This window comes from Mustela erminea, chromosome 4 (genome assembly GCF_009829155.1).
Source record: "Mustela erminea isolate mMusErm1 chromosome 4, mMusErm1.Pri, whole genome shotgun sequence".
Classification (NCBI taxonomy): Eukaryota; Metazoa; Chordata; class Mammalia; order Carnivora; family Mustelidae; genus Mustela; species Mustela erminea.
The window spans coordinates 1,700,042-1,727,989 of NC_045617.1; the positions used below are offsets into that span (position 1 = coordinate 1,700,042).

Sequence of the window (27,948 nt, forward strand, 5' to 3'; positions counted from 1 at the left end):
GGCGGAGCAGGGAAGCTGGGACAGAGGCTGAGCCTAGGATGCACTGCTGAGAGGAGAAAGCACGGTCTGCGGCCTCAGGCCTGTCACGTGTCGCAACAAGCCTGCACGACAGATTAGCACCACCCTGCTAGAGAGCACTGTGTGGGTCCTCTCTGTCTTCACAATCGTCCTACCAGCGCATTACCAGTAATTCATCCACGGTGTCCTACAATGCTATACACACACAGTCCCAGCAGGCCATGTAAGTCACCTACCTTGCTTGTTGGTAACGCTGTTCCACTGTGAACATCTCCTCCTAAATCAAAAGTTGTCTCTTGAACAATTCTTTCAGGATTAAAAAAAAAAGAAAGAAAGAAATACGTAGAATTAGTAACTCTCAAATGATAAGACAACCTTTTTCTCAGTAATACAAAAGAAATGGCTAAATATCCCAATTCAAAGAGCTTCAAGAAATCAATCGATTTTCAGCATATAAAAGTTACAGACAAAAAAAGGTGTTAAAATTTTTTGAACTTTTCCGGGCACCTCGGTGGTTCAGCTGGTTAAGCGTTTGCCTTTGGCTCAGGTCATGATTCCAGGGGACCAAGCCCCACATCAGGCTCCGTGCTCAGTGGAGAGCCTGCTTCCCACTGTGACGCACTCTCTCTCTCCCTCAAATAATAAATAAAATCTTTAAAAAACAAAAAACTTCATGAACTTTTCTTAGCACTACACACTGGATACTCTCAGGATCTTATTTTTTAAGACTATATTTTAATAACAATAAATTGGAAAGAACCATAAAGGAAAAAAGCAAGGTGTTTCATCACTTCACAGCACATAAATGAGTGCAGAGGTCTCCAGCGCCATAAACCCATGTGCTGACACGGAGGGCAACCGTGTTCATAGGAGGATAACGCACAGGTGGGAAGCTGCCATCCTCCAGAAATCAATCTGATGACTTTTTAAAAGTTCATGGACACCAGTACTAAGGCTATAATAAAGAAATGGAGAACTTCTGTATAATGTTAGTAATCAGATCAAGAGTTATTCTATTTTAAACAATTTTTTAAAAATACCAAATTTTTAAAACCATCATAATGAAAAGTTCAGAGCAAACAAAATCTCATTTTGAAGAGTCAATAACTTGAGGCAAGCTATGGTTCTTTGGCACAAATAAGGATAAATACAATTCATTAATTCCAGCCCAAAAGAAAGGCTTCAGAAAAGGGGGGAAAAAGAGCCCTAAGAACACCTGGAAACCAACAGGATGGGTTAGTGCTTCAATCTCCTGGGCTCCTGCCCCAGGTAATCAAAAAGAATGACAATTTCTTCTGCTACCTGAGAGACAACCATGTCGTGTCATGGTGCTGTGGTAGCTTTAAAATTGTATTTAACCCCAATCTACAAAATGAAACCCTAAGTGATGCAGAAGTTCAAAACAATTCTTCAAATTAGAAAACCAGATACAACTTACTCCTCTACCTTATCACTATGAAAATAAGATCATCTTGTAACACCAAACAATGATCACATTTCAAAATAGAAAGTGGAGAAGTAAAAGCTTGTACTCCAAGCTAAATACTCTGTCACCTACCCTCTGTCACCAAGATATTCACAGAACACAGAAACTGTTTTCCTAGTTTCTAATGGTTTGCCTGGGAAACTCAGTTATTTCGCATCTGATAGCGAAAGCAGGGGTATGATAGTTCACCTGTGTCATCTATCAAAGGCTACATATACACCATACCTATCCCTAAATTCATGCTATCGACGTACAGAAACACAACCCAAGCCTTCTTGACCCCACTTGTAATTCTTATCCTAACGTAACAAACTTACTCAACACCATACAAAGCTCTTTATTTTTTCCCCCAAAGCTAACAGGACTTTAAAGTTTCATATGGACCCATCTGTACTACACTTGGGATTCGTAAATGATTACAGAAAGACTTTATTCATGACTTTAATGACATTATCTACGTATGACCACGGAGGGCAGGAACCATGTCTCAGCCTCCTCTGCCCAGAGCACACGGAAACACTGACATGCGACACAGGTACTCCACGAATGCGCACACAGAGAGGTTAAGGAGTGCACTGGACGCACCAACAGAGATCCCACCCTGACCGCGGACATCCGACTGTGCTACCTTGCTAGTCCGCCATTCACTAAGGCTTTGAGGACACAGACCCTGAAACCTGCAATTAAGAACTCATGCATCATGTATCCCTCAAGGAACTAGAAACAAAGAACAAAGCCCGAAGTTACTAGAGAGAAGGAAATAAAATCAGAAATTAAAAAAGAAGACTTGATAACTGGTACCCAGAAACAACGTTAACAGTCCATTAGAAACAACTATACGCCAACAAACCAGACAACCTAGGAAAAATGGATGAAGCCCTAGAAACACACAAACTACCAAGACTGAACCGTGATGAGACAGAGAATCTGAACAGACGGAGTACCAGTGAGGGGATCGAATCATTCATCGAAAACCACCCAACAAACCAAAGTCCAAGACCAGATGGCTTTCCTGAAGGATTCCACCAAATGCTCGAAGAATGAACACCCATCCTGCTCAAACTCTCCAAGAACGAGAAGAGGAGGGACCTCTCTCAAACTAATGTTACGAAACCGGCATCACCCCGATACCAAAACCAGACAAGGGCACAAGAAAAGAGAATTATAGGCCAGTATCACTGATGAACAGAGTTGCAAAAATCTTCAACAAAATACTAGCAAGCTGAGTTCAACATGACACGAAAGGGATCACATGCCAAGATCAAGGAGGATTTATTCCAGGGATGCAAACAAGGATGGTTCAACATCCACACATCGGTCAGTGAGTTCCACCGAATTACCAAAATAAAGGATAAAGACCACACGAGCAACTCAACAGATGCAGAAAAAGCATTTGACAAAATCTGCTATCCATTTACAATGAGAACTCTCAACAAAGTGGGTAGACAGGGAATGTACCTCCACACAGTAAAGGCCACACATGACATGGCCACAGACTCATCATCCTCAATGATCAAGAGCTGAGGGCTCTTCCTCTAAGATCAGGAGCAAGACAAGGATGCCCGCTCTCGCCACGTCATCACTGTGTTCATTCAACACAGTGTCAGAAGTCCCAGCCAGGGGCGCCTGGGGGGCTCGGTGGCTTAGAGCCTCTGCCTTCGGCTCAGGTCATCCTCTCCGGGTCCTGGGATCGAGCCCTGCATCGGGCTCTCTGCTCAGTGGGGAGCCTGCTTTCCCCCCCGCCCCCGCATGCCTCTCTGCCTGCTTGGGATCTCTCTCTCTCTGTCAAATAAATAAATTTTAAAAAATATTAAAAAAAAGAGAGAGAAAAGAAAAAAAGTCCTAGTAAGTTGCTAAGAGAGCTAATGCTGCAAGTTCTCATCACAAGAAAGTAGGACCCATGGCCGGTGGGTGATGATGGCAACTGGACTTGCTGTGGTGACCACTCAGCAACACATACACATATTGGTCATTACGCTTTGCACCTGAAACTGACACTCATTATACTTCAATAACAAAACACAGGTACATGCCTGTGGAAAAAAAAAAACCATGGGTTATCTACCTAGACATTTGTAAAATAGCTTGACAATGGGACAAAATTAGTGTTTAAAAAAAAAATGAAAGTCCGTTCTGGTTTACAGATGGACGTGTAAGTACTGGCATATTCCGCCACTGTGCAGCTTTCACCAGGTCTGTAAGGAAAAAACATAAGAATACATATAAAGTTTCACATTGTATTTCCATCAAAGAAACCAAAGCCATGTTCTTAGTAGGATTCTGCTTTTGGCTAGACACGAGATGAGAGCAGACACCGGCAGGCCTCCAAAGCAGGAGCCACAGTGGCAAAACAACTGGGGAGGGACCGAACATACAGAAAACCAGACAATGCTGCTGAGCAGAACTCCCGAGCTGCAGTGATGGGACAGGTGCAGTCGGGCCACTTCAGCAGCAACTCCTACCACCGAAGTAAGGATCATCCAGCACTCAGGCATGAAGCATGACGGGGAAAACCACAGAGACTCCCGAGAAACCACATGCAACCAGCCAGAAGTCATTCCACACGAAGACTTCTTTGGCCAAACACCCTCCAGGTAAGTGGCAAGTAAGATCCTCAGGCGTACCCCGGCCTGTCACCATCTGGTGCTAAAAGACGCAGGCCTGAAGAATGGAAGGTCAGAATGGAAACCACCTGAACAGGACTGTCGGGTGAAGCAAAGGGGCCACGCAGAGGTCACAATGAGGGCCAAGAAATACGGACATGGCTCATAAGCAAATACAATTAAAAAAGGAAGAGAAAACTACCGGTCCTCCCTGACACAGAACGGAAGGATGGGTTTAGAGGCACATTCTGTTCAAAGCTGGAGGATGAGTCAGACAGAAATGGGCTTCCTTGGGAAGTCAAGGCCCACGCCCGTTTTCCTTGGGGACCGAGAGACTGGTCCTTGGCCGAAATGCGGAGCCAGAGGTGAGCAGCCGGGAACAGAAGGTCTCAAGCAGCCCATGACATTTCCCATGTCCCGTGTGCCTAGGGGAGCATGTGTGATGATCAACAGTGTTATCTTGGAGCAAGACCTTAAGTCTTCCTTGTACGAGCCGCCTTTCATCCTTCTTCTGGGCAGGATGTGAGATGGTCACAGAACGAACTGATGACCCCCGGGAACGACTGCAGTCGAGCTCACAGCGCTGAGAAACTGGCCAAAGACCAGCACGAAGAGACTACAAATCCCACCTGCCCCAGAGCATGAGCTCTGGGAGGCGGAGCAAAGGTCAGTCACAGACAGAGCTCGATGCAGGCAGCCGCGGGGAGACCGCGCGCACACGGTGTGGCCGGGGCACAGCGCTGTGCCCGTGGGCAGAGACCGTGGCTGTATTCAGCATCGTGCGTGGGGACCGCGCCCTCGCAGGCTGCAGGACAGACAAGGGAGCCAAACTGCGCACTCCTTTAAAGAATTACCACTACCGAAACGCAAGTCTTACTCCCTTCCCCGGCACGAAGTTTGATTAGATGGCCAGCGACGACTGTGGTTTTCGGTGACGGCCACAGTGCAAGTCCTCGGATGGGCACCAGGGGGAGCTAAGATACCCTTCCTCCTGTGAAGACTTCACAATCAGAAAAAGACACTTCCACAAAAATTGGTGATATGGGGATGATTACATAAAATACCACAGTGCTTCATAAAAGAATAAACTACTGGCTAAAAAAACAAAATTTAAAACTATTAAGAACCAGCCACAACTTCCAATTTTACAATAAAGTCAGGATCTCGGCAACCGACCCAAATCAACAAGAACAAACCACACTCTGATTTTAAAACTGCAACAACCTGTAACGTATGCCTAATTCAGATTCTCCGACACATAAGCCAAGCCACTCTCAACTCTTAGAGCTGACGGAGAGCAGTTACCCAGGCTTCTGTCTGGGAGCCTTGGCCGTCAGGCACCCGTCCGCAGATCTCTTTGCCAGAGCGTGGTCCTGGCTGGGGTCCACAAACTTGAATACATGTGAGGCCCCAAACTGCACTTTCATCCCACTTTGCAGCATGGTTGTCTCTGAGATGCGCTGTCCTTCCACATAAGTCTCGGCATCCATGCTTCTTGGCGTGACAGTGACCACTCCATCCATGTTTGTGAGGTCACAGTGATGGGGCTGAATTCCTGATCCAAAGAGCTAAAATAAAAATCAAAGGAACATTCATCATAAAGGACACGTTATTTAAAAACAACAGAATTTCTGGGGCGCCTAGTGGCTCAGTTGGTTAAGTGGCTGACTCGATCTCAGCTCAGGTCTTGATCTCAAGGTTATGAGTTCCACCCCCATAAAAACAAAAACCAAAACCCCAGCATTTTAAAGCCATGAGATCCTCTTTTATGAATACAAAGTAAACTAGATTTCTGGTGCTTTTTAAGTGTATTCCTCCCCACAGTACGAAAATAAGTAAACACTGTCAAAATAGTGTCAAAGTAATAGAACACATTATGTGTAGCACGGAGCAGCTTGCTTTGAGACACACCGTAAATCTGAACTGAGAAGTGCATGGTCACCTTAACAAACGCCAGCGGGGTAGGAAGAAATCTGGGTAGGGCGTTAGGATTACAAATTCCATTTACGTGCTGTGCTGAAGGAGGGCACGTGAGGACTGCAAACGACACTAACCAACCCGACCCACCATCTGCCACTAGGAAATTGCCCGCACAGGGGAAGGGCAGGCTGCCAGAGCGCAGCTGAGTTCAAACGGGTAAGGAACGCTGGCCTCCATTTAAAGAACACACTATGCTGTTTCACTAAGTCCCTGAAAACCCCACCTGGCTAACATCGCACCTACAGTTCAGGGGACGCCCACTGCTACGGGCATCAGACCGAGGGGCAGGCCATCTCCCCTAATCCTGAAAAAGACCCATGAAGTCACCATCACGACCAGGTCGAGTTTCCAGAGGTGGAGAGTGAACATGATTTCAGTCGTTCTGTTTATGCTGAAGCAAAGCAAGTGACCCAGAGTACGCAGTTCCTTATATTAAAACATGAAGTCTTTCCAGTCTGTCCGTCCATGCATCGCTACATGTGGCAGGCCTTAACTGTGGGCCCCTTCCCCCTTCCCACCCAAATGTAAGAGCTGCCCAAGGCGCTCGAGCCACGCCCATGCACCTGGATGGAATCCTCGTCGAACTTTTCCGTCCCAACCTCAGTGACACTGAGCTGAAGGCGGTAAAGCTTGGGCTTATCTCTGGAGTCCGAGCCGTCTGCGGAAAGAAGAAAAAGCTTCATTTGCCAAGTCTGATGTTCTTGCCATGGTATTTGAAGCAAGCCAACAAAGCAAGTGAACAAAAGGTCATCTTAAAAACAACTAATGGTTCTCAGTTCTCAGGGTTTCATTTCAAAGAACTCCAAATTTTAATCATGCCACATACCTAACTGGATATAGAAAATTTAAATTAAGACATTGACACATTAGTTTCTGTTTAATCTCATTTAAGTTGCTAACATCATCATCTATAAGCAACATTTTCTTATCACATAAAAGAAATTTCTGCACCACGCAGGCCTGGATTTTTGTGAATGATTCTGAAGCGTAGTTCTACGAGGCAGACACACGGCCCTTCCCCTCGGAGCAGGCTGCTTGCCCAGCAAACGTCCACCTGCAGAGCCCAGGGTGCCGGAGAGACTGATGGACATTTCCATCATAGGTCATCCAGGTCTCTGGACCCCAGTCTCTGGGGATGAGGCCTGTACATGTACCCACTGAAGAACCCCCAAGTGATCCCAACACCCGCCCCTGACAGTAAGTTCCAGTAAGAACTACAGTGAAAGTGCTTAGATTTGCAGAGTGGGATATGTGTGGGGTGGGGGCTAGACAGAAAGGGACACTGGGTTTTGGGGCTTTTGTCATTTTACAGCTCTGTAAACTACGGAGGTGCATGAACGTCCTGTGCATGAACGTCTGTGGTGGGGATGGCGTGGAGAGAAGGAAGAAGAACCCGGGCCGAGTCGTCCGTCCGATACCCGAACGCTCCTCCCCTTCTCACCTACTACACTCAACCTCACACAAGATGTCAATCGAAGATCTATTCTCATTTCAGAGATGTTAACACACAAGGAAACATGGCTCACAGAACTAATGAATCGTGACACCATCCCCCAGCTGTGAAAGCCAACCTAGCGTGGGTATGCAAAGTTCTAAAAGGGCCACGTAGAGTCTCTCTGACCTACTTTAATGCCTTAATAACTTGCTGATTCACTTATTAAGTTGCCAGTTAAACTCTCTGGTCCCTGGGACCAGGAATTAAGCTGTGAGGGCTGCAGAAGGTAAGCACCGGAGTGCACGCAGGGTTCAGACCGCGACAGTCTCTCAGCTGTGCTGTGGTCTGAGCTCTCAGACAAAACACACGGTGAATACAAAAATCTGTTACAATTGCTAATTGTAGAGCACACAAAATAACATTCCAAACACAACATTTCTCACTTCTGATATTTCTGAAACCTGTCAAATCTGTGTGACGGGGAGTTGTCCGTGAGAGCCATGAGAAAGCGGGGCACCATCTACGCTTCACAGCTCCGACAACCCCACTGTGTGCGCCGGCAAAGGAAGCCTTATCTCTAGACAGTTCTATTTTCAACTCCAACTCCACGTCCTGAACCAAAGTGAGGCATCAGTGCCATCTGAGCCTTTTCCTGGAGGCGAGCAGTCCCCTCCAGGGCTGCTGAGTCCAAGTTCCCAAGAAGCGCAGACTACTTTGCCGCTCCGAAAGCACAGGCGAGCCCAGGAACTACCGCCCGCCAGCAAGTGTTCCTCCGCCCTCCACAGCACCACGGCTGCTGTGCCTTCCTACCGCTGACCCTAGTCCACGCTTACTTCTGTTTCCTTGCCCCCAGCCCCCGCCCATCCTTGACGGCTAGATTTAAAAGAAAATCTTTTTTTTTTTTTTTTTTTAAGAGAGAGAGAGACAGACAGAAAGACAGTGCACAAGCAGGCAGAGGCAGAGGCAGAGAGAGAAGCAGGCTCCCCACTGAGGAGCCCGATGCGGGACTCGATCCCAGGACCCTGGGATCATGACCTGAGCCGAAGGCAGCGGCTTCAACAACTGAGCCCCCCAGGTGTCCCTAAAAGAAAATCTCTTGATCCTGGCACTCAGTACAGCGTGTGGTCCACAGAATATATGCAACAGAGATTTAATTTATTAACAACGAATGATTAGTAGCTAAGAATGAATAAATAAAGCAATGTGGTTGCACAGAAATTACATAAATGAATTACAGAGAAAGCGAAAGAGGCAAATAAATGATGAACAATGATTTCAAAACAAAGTTAAAAATACAAGAGTGTGAAAAATGCGTGTTTGGGGGGAAAGAAAAAATTCACATTAACATTCTTAATTTTGAGTGCTTCTGAAAGGTACCTTGTGACTAATAAATGGACAGTATGTATTTCTATGTTAACAGATTTGCAAGTGTAAAGAAAAGGCGGAGACAGATTTCCCTCCAAGGCTTCCTCTTCCGCCACGGCGCCACACCGGAGCCTCCCCTCTCGCCGGCAGAGGCAAGCGGCTTTCCCGGTCCCGCTTTCCTTACGCTTCACGGCAACAGAGAACACCGGGAAAGCCTTTACGCACCGACTGTGAGTAACGCAAACGGCGGCCACGGTGTTTTACCAGCCACCATGCTGTTTGAGTCGGGGAGATGCAGGCAGGTAAAAAAGCTAACATCTTTCTTTTTGGAAAATCTCACTCCCTTCTCCTTTCTAAGAGTGCGAGGACCGTCCCATGGGCACCCGTGAACGCGGAGCCGTGCGGCCTGGAGGCCTGCCTTGAGCTCTCCTTTCCTCAACCGGACACGAGCCCCTAGCACCTTCCGTCCCTACGGATGACCAACCGAAGCGGCCCTCCCACAGACAGCAGTGCTTCTGCCAGAGGGTTTTCGGGCCTTTTCTTTACGTCACAATGTAGAATTAAAAATATATGAAATATTCATGTGGTTTGAAATTTAAAAGGCACAGAAGTATACAGTGAAAGGCAGCCTTCCTTTCCTGCCTTAACTCCCCACCCAGAAGCAAATCTTTAAAATCTGTTTTATGCGTATATCATTAAGCAACTCAATACACGTATTTTTCTCTCCCTTTTTTTTTTGCACTGGGATTAGAACACCAGTGAAATACGTATCATATAGTCAATGGGCAATCGGTGGGACACACTGACACAAACACCAGTTTTCGATCTAAAGCTGCTCGTGTCTCTGAACGCCCTGAATATTACTGCCCATTCGGGTGTCCCTAAGTAACTACTCACATTGTCCGAATCTTGTTTTTCTGCTTTTGCTCCTTTTTTAATTTGAGATATAACCGGAAATTTTCTTTAGTATCCTAAATATTAACAGGAAACGGACCATTATGGACACAGCATAAGGACATTTTTTAAAGAGCACCTTTGTTCTGACAACAGTTCTCTGCCTCCAGCTCTGCTCAGGCCTCTGCCGGTTCCCTGGGGACCGCCGGGCGCCGTCAGGGCACAGCGCTGGGTGCGGTTTTGGCCGTGCCGCTGAGGGGAAGGCTAGGGACTAGTCCACTGAAGGAGCGCGGACCGAGGGCTCCGAGTCCCAAGCATGGGAAGAAGCTGACACACATTCACATCCCCGCAGGGCTCACAGTTCAGTGAATTAACAGTTAAACTAATGATCAAGTTCCTGGTGCTTCCTGAAGCACACGGCCGAGAGAGCTCATTCTCACTGACGGCACTGAGGAAACACACCCACTCCGCTCAGACACAAATGGAGAACTAGAAGCACTTTGGCCGAAGTTCTGATGAGTTGATTGTAAGCATTTTTATACACACCACGTAAAAAAGGAAATGCCATTTTCTCTCTCGTTTCCCTTCCTTTACAGTACGAATAACAAAAACATGAGAACATTAAACAGACCTTTTCAGGAATTAAACAAAATAAAAGGAGGTCTTAGACTCTATGCATATATGAGTATTAAAATAGGTGATAAATATCACTTATTTATATATTTGTTTAAAAAGAACAAAACCCAAAGCTGCAAGTTCAGTTAATATCCAACGACCGTCCGTACTGTCAGTTTGGAGACAGTCCAATGAGCAAATACAAGCTGCTAAACGGGGGTAAACCTTACACAGCACGGGGGGGCATCTGCCACATTCAACATGTAAGAATAGAACACTTAGAAGACAAAAACAGACAAAAAATTATTTCCATAAAACCAAAAATTAGCTGTACTATGGAATATGATGAAGACAGAGATACACAAATCTGAGAAACGTGTTCTACGTAAGAAAGTGCATGTTTGCTAATAAGAAGAAACGAATTTCAACCAGGAAACAAGGAGAAGCCCAAGGACCCCCTCAAACCTGGTCATAACGTGACCCGCTAGTTCCCTACAGGAAGATGGGAGTATGAGTACAGGCCAAGCATATGGCTGAGTCTTCCTCTCAGCTTCCCGAGTGCTGTCGGACACACGCTACTGGTGGGGACACCTGTTCCCCATCAGCACTACGGCCCGGTGGGTGACCACAGAGCCCCCCCCGCACACCTCTGGGTCCCGGGGTCCTTCTTACCCACCATCCTCACTCTTTCCCTGCCAACCCCGACCTCCCCCAGCTTTTCCCCTCTTCCTAACCTTTTCTGTGGGGCGGGGGCGGGGGGTGAGGACGGGAACATAGCCTGTCCGATTTCTCAGTCTAGACTTCGCCTGAACAGAGGAACTGCACATTTCCGTAAAACCGGCTTCTGTAAAATGGCGAATGTGGCGCATGGCACACTTACTAGACACCACCAAAGTGACGGCATGTTACGTTTCTCAGAACGAAGTTATGTGTATCAATTAAGAAACCAATACATAAAATGTTTGGCCAGTAACATTATTTTGCCCAACAGGTTGTTAGTGCTCTAGTTAAAAAAGTAGTATGAAGCGTAGCATTACCTTCGTAAGTGTGACAGTTGTAGTAGGCAAAGTGATTCCTTCTCCCTGGGGTTAGAAACACACGGGACCCAGGTGAAGGCAGCATCGGCAGGACAGAGGCCACGCGGGACGCGCGGAAGAGGGAAGGAGGAGAGAGACAGGAGAGGGTGAGCTGCAGTGGGGCACCTTTCAAAGGATGAAAAAGCACGTTTCACCCATAGCTTGCGGAGCTGTGGGGACAAGACAACAGCGGTCCAGCAGTGTGTGTGTTAGAAACCAGTGCACACTGTTAAGGAAAACACCAAGACAAAAGGTGAGTCACCGGGCAGTCGGAGAGCAAAGTTAGTTCATCATCTGGAAGACGACCACCCAAGCCAGCTAATGCCTTCTGTTAAAAGAACACATTCAATTCCAAACCGAAGAATTAAATGACTGTTTACCCCCATTTCTCCAAAAGACAGTAAAGACAGTGTAAGGACACACCCACATCTCCAAAACCTCCCACTGACCCCTCCTGCACCCTGGCCCCACCTTGAGTACTTGCTTGGCTGGTGGTATGTCCTGCGGAAGGACAGCACATATCTGTTCGGGACAGATCAACATCTACCAGCACGACCTGCTCGCGAACAGACGAGGAGGTCGGGGTGGTCCAGCAGGCTGCCTGTGCTCCACTAATAACGATGGAAACGGCCAAACACAGCTCGGCCGCTCTGAGAAAGACCCCGCCCCGCCTCCCGGCCCGCCCCCAGTGCTCCCCCTGCAGCCAGTGGGCGCCGAGGTGTAGGACGGGCCCCTGTGGAAGGATCGGCAGAGCCGTGGGCAGCCCTCGGAAGGGAGCCAGGCTGCGGGCGTCCCCGTGGGATCTTGCTATGGGGGTGCAAAGGCCGGCGCTCACTGCTCTCCCCGAAGCAGCCACGCGGCGAAGGCTCAGTAAAGCAGCAGAGCGCCGCGAAGGGAGAAGCGTGTTAGGTGACAAGTACTCGAGAATTCATTTTTATCTATGGCCTGTCATCCTTCCGCGCTTACAAAAGTGTCTGTATGTGTTTTTAGCTGGGAATACAAAAACATGAATTAAGTCGTCAAATGGCAGTTCTCACTAGAATGGAAGTTGCCCGGGTCGGTGGGCTTCTCCTGTTCTGTGGCTGCTCCACCCCGAAGGCCCGGGACAGGGAGGGTCTGACACCTCAGTACAGACCAGTACTTGTCGGAGTCACGGAGGACGGACTCTCACCCTAAGTCTGTGAGCCGGGCCGACCACCTTCCCGCGACTCATCTGAAAACTGCTGTGCGCAGCGGATACTTAGCAGTTCTAATATTCCTAAATCCTCAAAAAACTTGGAGAAAACAATCATTAGTTTCTAGCATGTAACGCAAAACTTTAAACAGCAGACCCAACGCCCGAGGACCCCGAGCGCCTGTCGGCTGCAGCACAGCAGCCAGCCCTCCGCTGCCGCCGGCTCAAACGGCCCCAGCTCCGCAGGCCGCAGCGCGCAGCAGGACGGCACGGGCCTCCCACGCACAGTGACGGTGTGAGTGACTTCTCCAGCCCGAGAATCGAGGGGCAGCCACGCCAACAGCCGGCCTGCAACACTTCCCAGCCGGACCCGGCTGCACCCGCAGCACAGCCCCGCGGACTGGGGATCACAGCGCGTGAGCGAGAGCAGCACCTCGGGGGGCTGTCCCGACCCGCCCTGCTTGCGCCGCTCACCCGGGGGACCACAGGCGCCTCTTCTACGCGGCAGCTCCAAGCTCGTCCTCAAACACAAATACCCGTGGATCCCGGAAGAGAAAAATGTGACCCAGTCCAAGCAAGCACAGATGAATGACACAAACGTTCTGGCTTCCTGCTTTTTCTGTCCTAACTGAGCTTTATCTAAAAGCAGTTCCGGGGCGTCTGGGTGGCTAGGTCAGCTGACCGTGTGACTCAGGACTCTGGTTCTGGTCCTGATCTCAGGGTCCTAGGATCAAGCCCCACATCAGGCTCCCTGCTCAGCTGGAGTCCATTTGGGATTCTCTCCCTCTGCCCCTCACCATCCCCCAAAATAAATAAATATGTCTTTAAAAAATAAAAACAACAAATAAAGGCAGTTCTGGGAGGGAGAGCTCAATGCTACATTCTTCATAGCACTTCGTAATACCGATTACACACTACCATTTGAACCAAATGAACAAAAACGACGTCGTTTAGCTGAATGATAAAATATCATATACATACATACACGTCACATCTGTACACTACATTGGGATACGTGTGGGAAACACTTCTGCACGAATGTCAATGTATTTCTCTACCCTGTGGCTAACTTAGAACAACAGCTTTAGCTTAATTAAGAGAGCTCTAAAAAGAAATATTCAGAGGTCTAATATGAAAATAAACTTAGTCTGTTATTATTTTAAAACCAAACAAATGTTCTTCCTCTAACAGAGGGATTTCTTACATGTACTGTTAAATTTAAAGATACCTTTCTAGACACTGTTCATACACACAAACTTGCTTCTACTAAATTTGTCCTAAGAGTACATTTCAGTGTGTCATTTTTTAGTATTTTATAAAGTTATTTTAGAAAAAAATTTTAAAATGAACCGTTTAAACTTCTCCTTCAACTCTCCATATTCACCTGTTTTAAACTTTGTTTTTCAATATTCATTTCTGTCTATGTGAACTCTATTTTTATGCATACATATGCATATCCTGTGACCTTAAGGTTCTGGTTTTTTTAATGTCATCTTATAAGAATAACTTTAAAAAAAAATAAATGGTCTAAAAAAAGGTTGTCAGCCAATAGAAGGGATACTTCAATCAAATTCACTGAAAGTATAAACATCTGAAGCTGAAACAATGTTTACTGATAGTATTTCTCACCTGGGCTTAGCTCTACCAAATAGGGCAGCTTCTCGGGCGGAAGCGCGGAGCCGTAGCCGGACCCCTCCACTTTCTCCTTGCCCTTCGCCAGCTTCCCCTCGACGTGCTTCTTAGTTTTCTTTGGGATATAGTCTGGTGGCCTCCTCTTCAACTGAAAGACTAAAACCCCTAGAACAGTGCACATTGTCAATCATCAAGCAGACTCAAATCAGTATACAAGGCCAAACGACTCACCGTCAACTCTTCCAAGATCTACCAAGAAAATGTAACTTAACATCTCCCAAGGAGTGACCGAGTTAAGGCTTACCCAACTTATACTTTTACTCAGTAGAGGAAATTTTAGTCACTCATGTTCTGAAAAAGTCTACTAGCAATTTCCAAAAATTATTTCAAATCAACTACCTTGATTAAGAGCACATCATGTGCTTGAGAACGACGCAGCAGCAGTTTAGGACCCAATGAATGTTCACACTGGTAAATCGTGCTGTGGTCAGTGAGCACACACACACACACATGAGCATGCACACACCAATGCATCTATACAAATATATTTTCAGTTCATCTGATTTTTATTTGATCCAACAGAAATAACTCAGAATTCAAAGCAATTCGACTTTATAACACAATTTAACGTTTACACTGCCTAGAAAGAGGTAAACTAAGCAAGTGTACTTTAAACTATCAGCCGACACTACTGACAGGACGAACAGGCAATCAAGTGTATGTCTTCACGCGGCCAAGGCCTCTGCTCAAGGCCAGCCAGCTTACAGAGTGAAACTGAAAGCAAGATTTCATCTGAAACACAGCTTTCAGCCTTCGCTGCTCCGAAATAACTAGGGGAACCTGTCTGAATGGTAAAAAGTCTGGACTTCTCGTTGGAAATGACTAAATTCCTGGGCAATCTCTAAGGCTGCGGGTCTCCATGCCCATCAGCAGCACTCAGGTGGACGGGCCCCTGCTGCTGACTCACACAGGGACTCACACAGGCTGTTCCGGTGTAGGAAGAGAACCTTGCTGGAAGGAACGGACAGGAGTGTGACCTCAGGACAAGGGCTCACCGAGGAACCATCCAGCAAGCCTAGGAAGGAGCTACAAAACCATATGGCAGGATGCGCGCGTGCGCGCACGCACACACACACACACACACACACCCCGCCATGCATGCGCCCCTGAATCCTCAGTTGGATAACTAACATATCCAGCAGAGATTTAATGTGTAATATAAACAATTCTTTAACAAACAAAACTACCCTTTACCTTTGTCACTTGGCCATTCCCTGAAGATTTGTAAAGGACACTCATCATCATCAAGGATAATTTCTTTAGCACCTTTTTCATCAGAGTGCTGGGCTCCGGGAGGAAGCATAACCTGAAAGGGAAAAATAATGAACTGTGCTATGCCTAAAAATGAAATTACCAGGATTTACAAACCAGAATTTATTGTAAATAGAAGTCATGGTAGAATTAAACTGATCCAACACTAGACAATTCCCCAACTATCAACGGAAGGACAACAGCTTCCAAGAAAAGGCTTAGCCAGCTTATTGGGCCCTTTTATCTACCTGCCCCTCTGGCCCCCAGAAAGAACTAGTGCAGTAATTCTGTTTGTTTTTTAACAAACTCTTCTGGGGAAGGGTGGTACATAATGGTCAAATTGGGAGTAAGTTCTTAAGGAAAGGTCACTCCACTACCGCTCAGTCTCTGGTCCCTAACCCACGTCTGCGTCATCAAATAACTGTTGCCGTGGTCTCGTCTACTGTGAGATCTCTCAAGACAACCAGCACCTGACAAGGAAACAGCACAGCATTCTTTTTCTTACAGAGAATGTGTCTTTATGATGAGATCTTAATCAGACCGTTTAGCTATACCACTGGGCTATTCATTCAACAAATGTTTTTAAGCACCTGTTTTTAAAAGGCTACATTCAGAGACACTCTTAAAATTCATAATGCTGTATTAATTTTTATGTTTTTATGGTAACCAACAGTTCTCGTCATGGTCTGAGAAAGCCCCCAGTAACACCGAGGAAAGATCCAGGAGACAGCAGCCCAATAATCTCCCGCACGGCCTGGACGTCGGCCCTCCTTCGTTCTCCGTTGCTGTTAAAGCAAACCAACACACGGGCAGAGACTCAGGGCAGAAGGGAAGCCACCGGCACGTGAACGTCATTCCCAGGCTACGGTACCGCAGTGACGTCATCTACCACTCAGATACACTGTCACAGCCCCTACACCGAATGGGTCAGACTCCTCAGAGAACCCTGGGATTTCTCTCCACACTGCTTCAAAACGATCTGACAAAGGCAAATGTATTGTAACACACTGTCTTGCTAAAGTAATTAATCTTCCTTGTACTGTTCTGTATCGAACTTGGCATTTTGGGCTGAGAACACACAGAGTTCAGAACCTGATCTTCATTTCTCTCGCGTCCCGATCCTTGTCAGGCGTCCTGGCAGTCCCCAGACATGCCCGACTACTCAGAGCTCTCAGATTAAGCCGTGAGTTCCACATGTCCATGCTCTCTGGAGCCTCAAAGGCTCGTTTCCCAGCGTCCATGTCTAGCTCAAGTACAGCTCCTCCAGGAAGTCCTCCGTGACCACCACTCTCATTCCAGGGCTCCCTGATTTGTAATTCTCATGTTTGGCTTTTCTGTCTCCCTTTAGTGTAAGTTCTTTTAGAGACAGCTCTTGCTTTCGTGACCCCACAGAGTACCTAACGAGTAAAAGGAACTTAAATATTTATTGAACAATAGCTAAAATAACAAATGAGTGAATATGGAAGCACTACCTATTACATAACTGGTAAGATGGCAAACCAAGAGAAAAAAGAATATCTAATTCAAGATCCATCCCTCTCCATAGGCTCAGTCACTCCAGAGGCGGAAGTGTACTTCCCAGATAGACAGTGATGCTCGCTGTGGATTTCTCCGGAACGGGAAAGCAGCGATCTACCAAACCCAGCACTGCAACACAGTTCTCCTCGACTTCGTACCTAACCGCCAGGAGGAAAATGCACCAGAAAGGCCTGGGATTGAAAAGTGTCTCCCCTTCAGAGGCAATGCCTGATTACCTTCATTACCTACTCTCCCAACCGCACCCGACGAGTCCTCCTCCCCCAAGTAGGGCAGAATTTCGGTTCAGGATACTGTTTCCTTTTCTATGAACCCACTGAACCATGATCCCATGAATTGCATATGGGATTTCCTCAGAAATCCCATACTAAATATATCTTTTATTTCTGGAGGCATCGCTTTCCCTTCTAATTTAACAATCCCACTTCTAACTCTCTTCTAATGAGCCCAAAGGAAATGAAAGAGCGCATCACAAAATAAACACTCGTGATCACTTATCTTTCCCCACCCCACAAAGAAATGAGCTTTGGGTTTTGGGGGGTTTTTGGGTTCCAATACAGGCTCACTGTAAAAAACTGCAATAGAGAAAAGCATAAGGAGGGGCGCCTGGGTGGCTCCGTGGGTTAAGCATCTGCTTTTGGCTCAGGTCATGATCTCAGGGTCTTTGGACCGAACCCCGCATCGGGCTCTCTACTCAGCAGGGAGCCTGCTTCTCCCTCTACCTGCTTCTCTGCATACTTCTGATCTCTCTGTCAAATTAATAAATAAAACCTTAAACAAACAAACAAAAAAAAAAGAAAAGAAACAAAGAGAGACAGAGAGAGAGAGAAGCATAAGGAAGGAAAAAAAAACCCAAAAAAGACCAAAATCCACTGTGAGATGACTGTTTTCACAATCACGCGTTCAGTAAAGATCTTCACGCATCAATCCACGGCACGTAAGAGGGCTCCTGAACCGCACCTGTGTTTCAGAGTCTTCTGTTCTCCTTCCTCCCTTCAGGTACGTAGCTGGTGACCTGCTGAGCGTTCTTCCGGGCACCCACCCTTCTCTATGGTCACGTATGCATAGACACAGACTTGTGTCGTTCCATTTTATTTTATGGTGACCGTTTTTCCAAAAACGGGGTTATTTTATAAAATATGCATGTAGATTTAATTCATAATGTTTCATAGCAACAGGTATCCAATGGCGTAGCATTCCTTTAGTGACGGATGTTTAGTTTTGCTTATTTATTACTGTGACACACAGGGCTGAAGAAACGTCCTCACAGACCACACCAGATAGGTACTGGCCAGGTTTCAGACAGTGTGACTTTTACCACCTCCTTTACAGACACAGATTTCAGACTCGAACACTCTCCCCACTGTGCAGATGGTGCTACGTGCGCTGACTGCACAGACACGTTCCAGACTCTCCTTCTCCGTCGCCCTCAGGGTGACCACTGTGCTAGACTCTACTCGGGGAGCCTGTGCCTTTCCACTTCTTGGCCCACTTCACAATTTTGCTGGAGGATGTCCTCCGCTGCCTTACTGAGAAAGGCTGGATAGGTGGCAGGTTTCGCCTCGAATGTTCGGAAATGTCTTTGTTCACCCATCTAGCGCACGGCAGTCTGGAACGGAGAGCAGCTCACTGAGAGTCAGAAAGTGCCATGTCACGTCACGTGTTCTAGACTCCACGGTGCTGACACTACGTCCGGCACTGCTCTTGCCCCCAGCCTCTTAGATGTGGCTACGGTCTTTTTCTTTGGAATCATTATTCTCTTTTCTTTAGTTTTCTGCAATTTCACAATAATATACCTTAGTCTGGCTCTTTTTTGAAGCAACTGTACCATTATTCCGTGGGCCCTCTCTGAGCTCAAAACTCAAACCCTCCAGCTCCGAGAGCCGTCCCAGGACATTTTCTTGGTAACATGCATCTCTTCACGTCCTCTTGCTTTCTCCCTCCGGCCCTCCGCTGGCTAAGTGCCAGGCAGTCTAAAAGATGACCTTTCTGGTCGTTTCTCCCTGTCCTACACGTGGGCAGTTATCTTGAACTTCCATGCCCTCCACTGGCATTTTTTTCCTATCCCTTTTCTACTTCTATTTTAAAGTTCCAGGTCTCCTTCAAGTGTCCCTCGTGACAGCACTGTGGTCCTCTCCAACGGACCCATGGCCTTCCTTCTCCCTCTGAGTCACACTTTTTCTGAACACTTCTGTGTGCTTTCTGCCCTGTCTCCTCCATGAAATACGACCAGGTTCTTTCACCTGTTTGTTTCGGTCTGTTTTTCATTTTAAAGGGGTTTCCACTACGTGCGGAAGCTTGTCGTCTGCTCGCATTTGCCCGTGAGGCACAGGGAAGCTCCAGGCGTGGGGCAAGATGACCGTCGGGGGCCCTCTGAGCGAGGACCCGGGCTGGACTCCCGCAGGCCAGCGTCCATGCAGACCTTCCTCGCGTGGCCGGAGGGTGCCTTCCGGGAGAAAGCCTCCGATCCGCTGGCTGCTGGGCCCCGGCAGAGCTTCCCCCTCCGCCTCCCACCTTCGGGGAAGACCCTGGCCATCCCCTGCAAGGCCGGTCACCGCCCAACGCAAGGCCTCGTTCCCGGCTCCTCCACCAAGCCTTCAGATGGAGAGGCGGCAGGGAGCGGGCAGGGGAGGCGCGCTGGTGCGGTCTACTGCTTCCCGGGAGAGCTCCCAATCCCCGTTTCAGTTTCGCCCCGCGTCAGTGCTGACTCAGCAAGCGCGCCAGCCCCTCCTGCCCAAGTCTGCTGGGGACCGTGAGGCAGGCCCCTGGCCGGTGCGGTCTGCGGCGTTCTCTCTGCAGCTTTCCTGGGGCCCAACCAGTCGGACACCAGTCTTTACTTCTGCAGAATTTCATTCCCAGCTCTGCTCTTTTGCCGTCTCTCCTTTCTCTTGTTCTTGTGCATTTATACAATTATCTTATTTCTTTATTGTCATTTCAATGGGAAAAATGTTTTATTTTCAGCTAACAACAGAGCTATATTCATAAAATTACAGATCTACCAGTCTTTCCAACTGAATATAGCTTCTTAGCTTTTCAGCAGAAAGATAAAAGCCATAAAAATCAACAAGCCCTTTTATTCCATTTCATCTATAGCTAACAAAAGAGGCCTCGGACCTCTACACTGAATGCTACAAGACACTCCTGGGACTCAAAGATGGCACCAAAAAAGGGGCGCCCTGTGCTCACAGCCTGGCAGACGGGACACTTGAGGGTGGCCGTCTCTCTGACTCATCTACAGAACCCAGGCAAACCCCGTCACAATTCCAGTAGCTTCTGCATACGAACTGATGAGCTGATTCTGAAATTTATTCAGAAACACAAATGACCTAGAAAAACTGAAGCAATTTTTAAAAGCAAAAACAAAACAAAAAAACAAAATTGGGACTTACTTTACACAGTAGAACTTTAGGACTTATTATAAAGCTACAGTAGTCAATACAGCTTGATGCTAACAAAAAGATAAAAGACGCACAGATAAACAGAACAGATGCCAGAACTCGAACCATATACAAATATATATATAATTACTTATATATATAAATACATCATACATATAACTATATAAAATACATTATATATCTATACATTATGTATATAAAATATATATAAACCTATCTACAAGTATGTATAATTATTCTATATTATATACATAAATACATATAAATAAATACGGGTCCAGCTGATTTTCAACAATGGTGTCAAAGCACTCCAGAGAAAAGAAAGTCTTTTTAACCAACTGTGCTGTGTCAACTGGGAAAAAATGAACACCTACCCTAATTGTACACTGTACGCAAATGGTAACTTGAAATGGAACATACAGACCTAAGTGTAAAAACGAAAGCTATAAAACACAGGAGGAAGGGCACGTGGGTGGTCAGTTAGGCGTCCGACTTCTGCTCATCCGGCTTCTGTCCTGGGTCCCGGGACAGGCACCAACCAGCACGGGGCTCCTTGCTCGGCGGGACTCGGCTTCTCCCTCCTCCTTTACCCCTCCCTTCTGCTCCTGCCCCCTCTCTCTCTTTCTCAAATAAATAAATAAAATCTTTAAAAAAATAATATTAAGACACAGGAGGAAAAGTATTTTCAACCTCAGAAAAGGCAAATTCTTTTATAGAACACAAACAACAGAATGCTAAAAAAAAAAAGGTTGACTTAGCCCCAAGTCAAAAAAACTCTATTCTCTAAAGGGCATCATTAAAAAAATGAAAGGCAAACAGAGTCACAGACAGGAAAATATTCACAACAAATGTGTCACACAAAGGGCTTAACATATATCTATCTCAAGAGGGTAATTAAATAATTTTTTTAAAGATTTTATTTATTGAGAGAGAGAGAGAGTATGAGCAGGGAGTAGCCCAATGTGAATCCCAGGACCCTGGGATCAAGACCTGAGCGGAAGGCAGATGCGTACCCAACTGAGCCCCCCCAGGAGCCCCTAAAAATGTTCCCCACAGTGAGAGAGCACTATAACCTACCAGAATGGCTGGCATGTAAAATGGCTGAGCACATCCAATACGGTATTCTCACCAGCTTCTGGTGCACATGGCACACGATATAATCAGCTTGCAGTGCCAGTTTCAAAGTTCCTTAAGAAGTCACACAAACAATTCACTCAAGAAAAAAGTCTGCCCGTGAGAAGACCTGCCCATACACTCGCAGTGGCTTTACTGTCGCAGCCCGAAACCGGAAACTGGAAACAACACAAGTGTCTGTCAACAGGTAAAGAGATGAACCAGCCTGGAAATACCCGTATAATCAACTACTACTCAGCAACAGAAAAGAAGCAAGCACGGTCCACGCAAGCACATTCGAAACTGTCACCCCGAGCACAAGAAAGCAGGCAGCAAGAGCACACGCTATAGCTATACGCTACTTACACAGAAACTCTACAAAACTTAAGTCCTTCCTAGTGACAGCAAACCAGGGGCGGCCTGGGGAAGGGAGAGGAGGAAGTGATGAACGGCTCAGAGGCACACAGAGATTTCCGGAGGTCACGAGATGGCCCTCCACACTGGTACACCAGTCCCAGGGGGGCCGCAGAGGACAAGTCCGTGCCGTTCCCCACACGGCAAGCATTCCTCCATAATCCGGGGGGGAGGGGGACTGAAACGACGAGCCGCACTCTTCCATGACTTAGTCGTCGACTGCTAAGAGGACTAGGAAAACCCCAGGGCCAGTGCGACTTAACAGGGAAATCCTGGTGATGAAGTCAGCACACACTCATCACTGACTTTCGGGCTAAAAATTGTCCAAGCAGTCTGTCTCAGAGAGAAAACCTGCTTGGTTTTGCTTAATATGACCCACTCAGTTCTGAGGAGTAAGAGCCCACTGTCCCTGTGAGAGCTGGGTGAAGATACACGGCCTTCATCTGCACGAAAGGATGGTGAGGGCTCACGGCAGGCGCCCAGGGCCAGCCGGCACAGCAACCGGGGTGTGTGCTCAGAAGGGAATCTTCACGCTGCGATCCTAGTCGACTGTTAGAAAAACCCTTAGATATATTAAGTTACCTGCATACGCGAAACAAGAACTAAAAGGTACATATCTGTGTATATATAGAGATAAGGGTTATCTTTTGGTATTAGAACTATGGGTGATTTTTATTCTCTTCAAGTCACCTTTCTATACTTTCTTCTTTCTGTATATTTATTTACTACTTTTGTAACAGAAGGGAGAATGTTAGCTTTCCGTACATATTTACGACAGAGTTTCCATTCCTTACATCCTAAATGACACCACTGGGAGAGAACAAGCCTACCTTTAATGTCACCTACAGAGCACATTTCCGATGAAACGTGACTCACAGCCTGCGTAACGCCGGTAAGCTCTGACCGGACAGTCACATACAGTTACGTACCCGGGCAATGCAGTAATCCTTTGGGTTTTCTCTCTCCAGACCGTATTTCTCTAAAGCTTCAGCCACAGCGAAGTCTGCAGGGTCCGTGGTAGACAGCAGGATGGTCTTGTATGGAATATTTGGTTTTAAACTATCTGCATAAATTCTCAATGTCCCACCTGAAAAAACATTTTGACATCTTTGAGCACTACTTTATTTTATTCCAGTAACAAAGATAGCTAACATTTATGATCACTTAAAAAAAGGGCACCCAAGTTCCAGGTGCAAGGCGTACAAAGATGGAATCTGTGTAGTAATTCTATATTCGTGTCTGTGAGACAACATACAATGGCAGTCCCTTGTTGATCTAACAACATTCTGCGACAGTGAACCACCCAGTACGACGAAGACGGTCTCTGTCCTCTCTTCAAGCCCGAGCAGTTTTTATGACAATGAACCGATGCCCACTATGGGTCCAGGATGAAAACGGGAAGAAACTCCAGAGAGCTCTGATGGTGCTGCCCGTCAACATGGTTAACCACACACAAACTCACACAGACCGCGTGCCCCCATGTCCCAGTGCCGAGGATACAGCGATGAACAGGTCAGCGGGGACGGCTTACTGTGTAGCTGTGGGACGCAGGAGGAAAGGACGGACAAGGGAGCAAACAGGTAAGACAGTGGGACATGTGGTGGAAACACAAGCAGGGCTGTGAGGAAGAAAATGACCAAGAGCCTCCTAAGTGCCCAGGACTGTAAAGCCTTCTATGAAGACGAGCAGCTGCCAAGAGTCGAGGGGCCGCAGGGGCCGGCAAGGGCATGCAGCAGCCGCAGGGGCCCCTCGAGAGCTTCCAGGGCGGAGGGACTGGCAGGTGCTAAGGCCTACAGGTGGCATGGGTCTGGCTGGGCTCACCGGCCAGAGATGAACCCCTGGTGAAAAGAGGGAAATGCAGTGAGACTGGCCAAGGCCAGGTCACACGGGCCTTCCTGGTCCGCCATCACATGGGCCTAGGCCAGACCAAGACCCTGAGAGTCTGGGTTTGACTCTAGTGGAAGCGGGAGCCGCCGGGAGGCTCTGGCTCCGTGTACGCGCACACACGGAAGAGCGAGGCCGCGCCCACGTGTGGGGAGTGTGCAGGTCGCCCCTCGCGCTCTCCTGGGGCAGGGGGCTTTGGGGGCTGCAGGCGGGACTGCAGCCCCCCAGCGAGGCCAGTTCTGATGCACGCATCCGACTCCACCGAGGCACGTCCCGCTGGTTTTACTACCTCTACGTCCAGATGCACACGGGAACTGACTTACTAGAAAGACGTGTACAAGAGAATGAGTGAAAACAATCTTACAGGCTGAGGTAAAATCTCCGTGTGCTTTGATGAGACAACCACAGAGCAAACCAGACTACCTGTTCGGAAAGCGGAGGAGAGGACTACAAAAAAGGCAAATGGTCAGAAATTTAATTCTTCTAAGAAAATTTTGTATCCGCTAAAAGCTAAGACAAGTACTTGGCAATGCCAAAGTCACAGACCATAGAGGATGAAAGACTGTTCGGTCTGAAAAAATGTAAGGTCAGGGTTTACCAGAAAATCATTTACCAAGTCAGTAAGGCTCCTACAGACAGCACGCCTCCAGCAGCTCCTCAAGGACACGTTACGATGAGGCCGCTGTAAAATTCACACTCACAGGCCAAAGGAGCTCAGCTGTTGGGCGGAATGACTTCTAGTACCTGTCTGAACGTCCAGGATATCCACAACTTGAACTGGTTTTAGCCTGAGCACAGAATCTAATTCAAAGGGCTTTCGGTTGACAAGCCTAATGCCGCAGTACCCTCCTCGCAGAGACACACGACCCCCAGCCTGCTGTGCAAGGACAGAGGGGCAGCGAACAATTTACACGCCCTACTATGCACTGAGATTGGTTTGCACAAACCTATGCGTCCGCTCTAAGACTACGGCAGGGCGGCCACTCTACTCTGAGGACAAACGGCCAAGGCCTGCGGGTCTGTGGGACCCCAACTGTGGGATCCCCGCCACAGTGCTCTGCTGCTCCCCAAGCTGCTGCTGGGGCAGCTGAGGAAGGACAGACACCTAGAAGAGCTTCGGGATGCCGCCAACAACGCCTCGGTAAGAAATCCACAGCCCTAACGGGTGGCAAAGCACTGTGCCAAGAACCAATGAACTGAAAGACACAGAGCACTTCGGGGCCAATGGCACTCGGAGGCATCACAAGCAAATATACCCGAGTACTGAAGAAGCTTCACGAAGTGCCGGGTCCAAGCTTCCTGCAAGCTGCGAGTCTGATCAGCTGTGTGGGGGTCAGGTCATGAGAATTCAGGGAACCAATCCTCAGGCCAGCCAGACACGAAAATAATGGACAGGGCTGCGAGTCTCGGGAGCCTTACCCACATGGCCGCGCCCCCATCTCTTCTACCAGCTAAACAGCCGGGCTAGTAACTCCGACAGGTTATGGAAATAGATTTTTAAGTCATTTATTAAGGAAAAAAAATAGCTGGACTTAATGTATTTGACATCCTTAAGTATTAACGATAAACAGCTATTTTGCTAATATTTAGCTTTTTAGGGTTTCTTGGGTCTCTATATAGAAAAATGTTCCTTCTGCTCCCAACTATCCTTTCAACCTCTACTTGGTAGATGTTCTGCTAGTTCTCCTAATTCTTTGGAGGTTTTGTTTTCTTCTTGTCTTTGCCTACTCCTCTGAACAGTAGCCTTCCCTTAAATTCTTCTATTACCTGTGTACTTTCTACCGTAAAGAATCTCACCACGTCCAGTGATGCTGCCTGACAACCACAGATCGCTCCCAAATCTCTCTCTTCAGCTGACACCGTGACCAGAACCTGGTCTCGAGCCACTCAGCCAGCAGCTCAGCACATCCCCCAGGTCCCACCAGCAGCTCCAGGAAACCCGTCTTCCACTCCCAAATGTTCTCTCACTGCAGTCCCTCAGCATCCATGTGACTGGAGACAGGTGTCGCAGTCTGGACCATGTCTTGGTAACCCCACCTCCTGGGGCCTCGGCTTCCGTGTGACCAGCCTACGGCCAGCTGCTGTGCTCAGGGACCCAACCCTCCCACTTCCAGATGTAGTTCCAAGAGACCCATCCTCGACTCTGCTCCCATGGTAACCACTCCAGACCTGAAGCGAGGCTACATTAAAAGCTTTCTGAATCCCCACCTTATAACCCTTCAGCAGCATACTATCAGACCACATCTAATTTCTCCATCCAATTTTCCCAAATCTTCCCCATAAACATGGTTCTCTGTGAGCACAGCCTGAAGGGACGCGCAGAGTTTCCCGTAACAATACACACGTTACAACCTAATCCACATTAAAGCAAATTTCTTCTAAAAATATTTTATTGAGTTACTTACAGAAACGGCTCCCCTCAGCTGGCTGCGCTTCTCACGACTCACGTGTCCGAGCACACACTGGGCTATTCCTCAAGGAATCACTGGGAAAATGATCATTTTGATCACGTCCAACTCCTTCCTAAGAGAATCCCTCTGGGTCTGTCATGCGAAAGGTCCCTGTACGTTAGCCGTCTCCGAGCACTCCTCTTGTTCTTCCAAAAATTTTATTCCTTTCTTCCTCCTCTTTGTATTTTCTTTCCCTCCTCATTTTCTTTTTCTTTTTTTTCCCTTAGGGCACATATTTCTAAGCCATTTCGAATCTTCCAGCAGACAGGACAGGACAGCTAAAAACAGAATGTCACCCGGAGCTCGAGAGTGACGGGTCACATCACCCATGGAACTAGCAAGCAGCCCGCTCTCCCCACTGGTCTGAGTCACTGACGCTGCAGCTCCCACGGAACGTGAAACTGAGACTCAGTTAGATGGTGGCTGAGGACCCAAGTAAACAAGTGACAGAGCCCGTGTAGCTCCCCGTGGGGAACACATCCCTGACACAGCAGCCGGTGTGAGTTCCGAAGACATGGAACCCCTGGCAGTTTCTGTCAAGTGACCAAGCACATCAGAGCCAGGGTCCACAGACAACCCCACGAAAGCAGACGATACAGGCTGAGAGAGGGACTAACACTCTTGGCATGAACGTAATATGGGCGTCAACACAGCGCCCCACGGGTCTGCCCCGCTGTCCCATGCGCAGACTGGATTTCAGTTATGGTCATCGTCTGGGTAGGGTTGGAAACCCTCTGACTTGGGTTCGGACTCCAGAGAAGGGGTCCACCATCAGAGAATCGCTGCGAGTCCCAACGTTCAAAACCCTACCCCGAGTGAATGAGCGAGCAGATGCAGAGCAGACAACGGGCCACCAGCAGCTCCCAGGCTACGAGCATAAGGTCGGGGAGGACCGCAGGGCAGCTGGGCCCTGCTCGGTCAGACACCCGCACAGAAGGCCCGATCGGTGACACAGTCCTCACATACCCAGCTTCTTTCTGAAACTCAAAATGACTATGCTGTCATTCTGTAACAATCAAAACGAACTGACAAGTTTCTAACAAATATTTTCTTTGCCGAATACAATTACAGGTTAATTACAAATAAAAGTTTTATGTCATGTCAAATACCTAAATAACTAAAAACATACACGCCCAATTTATAGCTAAAATAGTAAAGTCATCTGTTTTAACTCTCCCTACGATGTGCTCGAGTCATCTCCAGCAGATGCCCGGGAGCAGAGGAGGCGAGGCGGCGGAAGCGTGTACAGAGCACGCGCTGCCGTTTAACTCAAGGGGCTGACAGGGACAAAAGCTGAACTTCTCTACATATACCTTGTTTTGCAGATATGACTTGGGAACTACTAGGTACATGGAATTTTTAAGAAACAAACCTCTAAAATCAAAAGCAAAACAAAACGAACAAAGCGAGGTATAAATCAGTATGAGTGTCTGACCCCACAGTCGGGGGTCTAGGCTGTCATTTCAGAACATCGTAATTTCAGAGTGCACCTTAGCGAGCATACCCACAAACTAGTTTGCAGAAAAGCTGAAAATTTCTTCAGTATCACACTGTTGTTAATATG

The 27,948-nt window shown here is 47.5% G+C and overlaps 1 protein-coding gene across 15 annotated transcripts in view; it reads right to left on the reverse strand.

The window, feature by feature from the left end:
- The window catches only part of AFDN (afadin, adherens junction formation factor), a 126,353-nt gene that overhangs the window by 59,025 nt on the left and 39,380 nt on the right, over positions 1-27,948 (reverse strand). For 12 of the 15 annotated variants that reach the window (XM_032338467.1, XM_032338457.1, XM_032338458.1 and 9 more), the window contains exons 6-12: positions 22,980-23,137; positions 15,533-15,644; positions 14,276-14,443; positions 11,434-11,478; positions 6,651-6,745; positions 5,413-5,675; positions 255-324 (exon numbers count right to left, since the gene is read on the reverse strand). In XM_032338467.1, coding sequence (XP_032194358.1) covers positions 255-324; positions 5,413-5,675; positions 6,651-6,745; positions 11,434-11,478; positions 14,276-14,443; positions 15,533-15,644; positions 22,980-23,137 — 911 coding nt within the window. The remainder of the gene's footprint in view (positions 1-254; positions 325-5,412; positions 5,676-6,650; positions 6,746-11,433; positions 11,479-14,275; positions 14,444-15,532; positions 15,645-22,979; positions 23,138-27,948) is intronic. The other 3 variants (XM_032338468.1, XM_032338462.1, XM_032338469.1) reach the window with 1 other exon arrangement.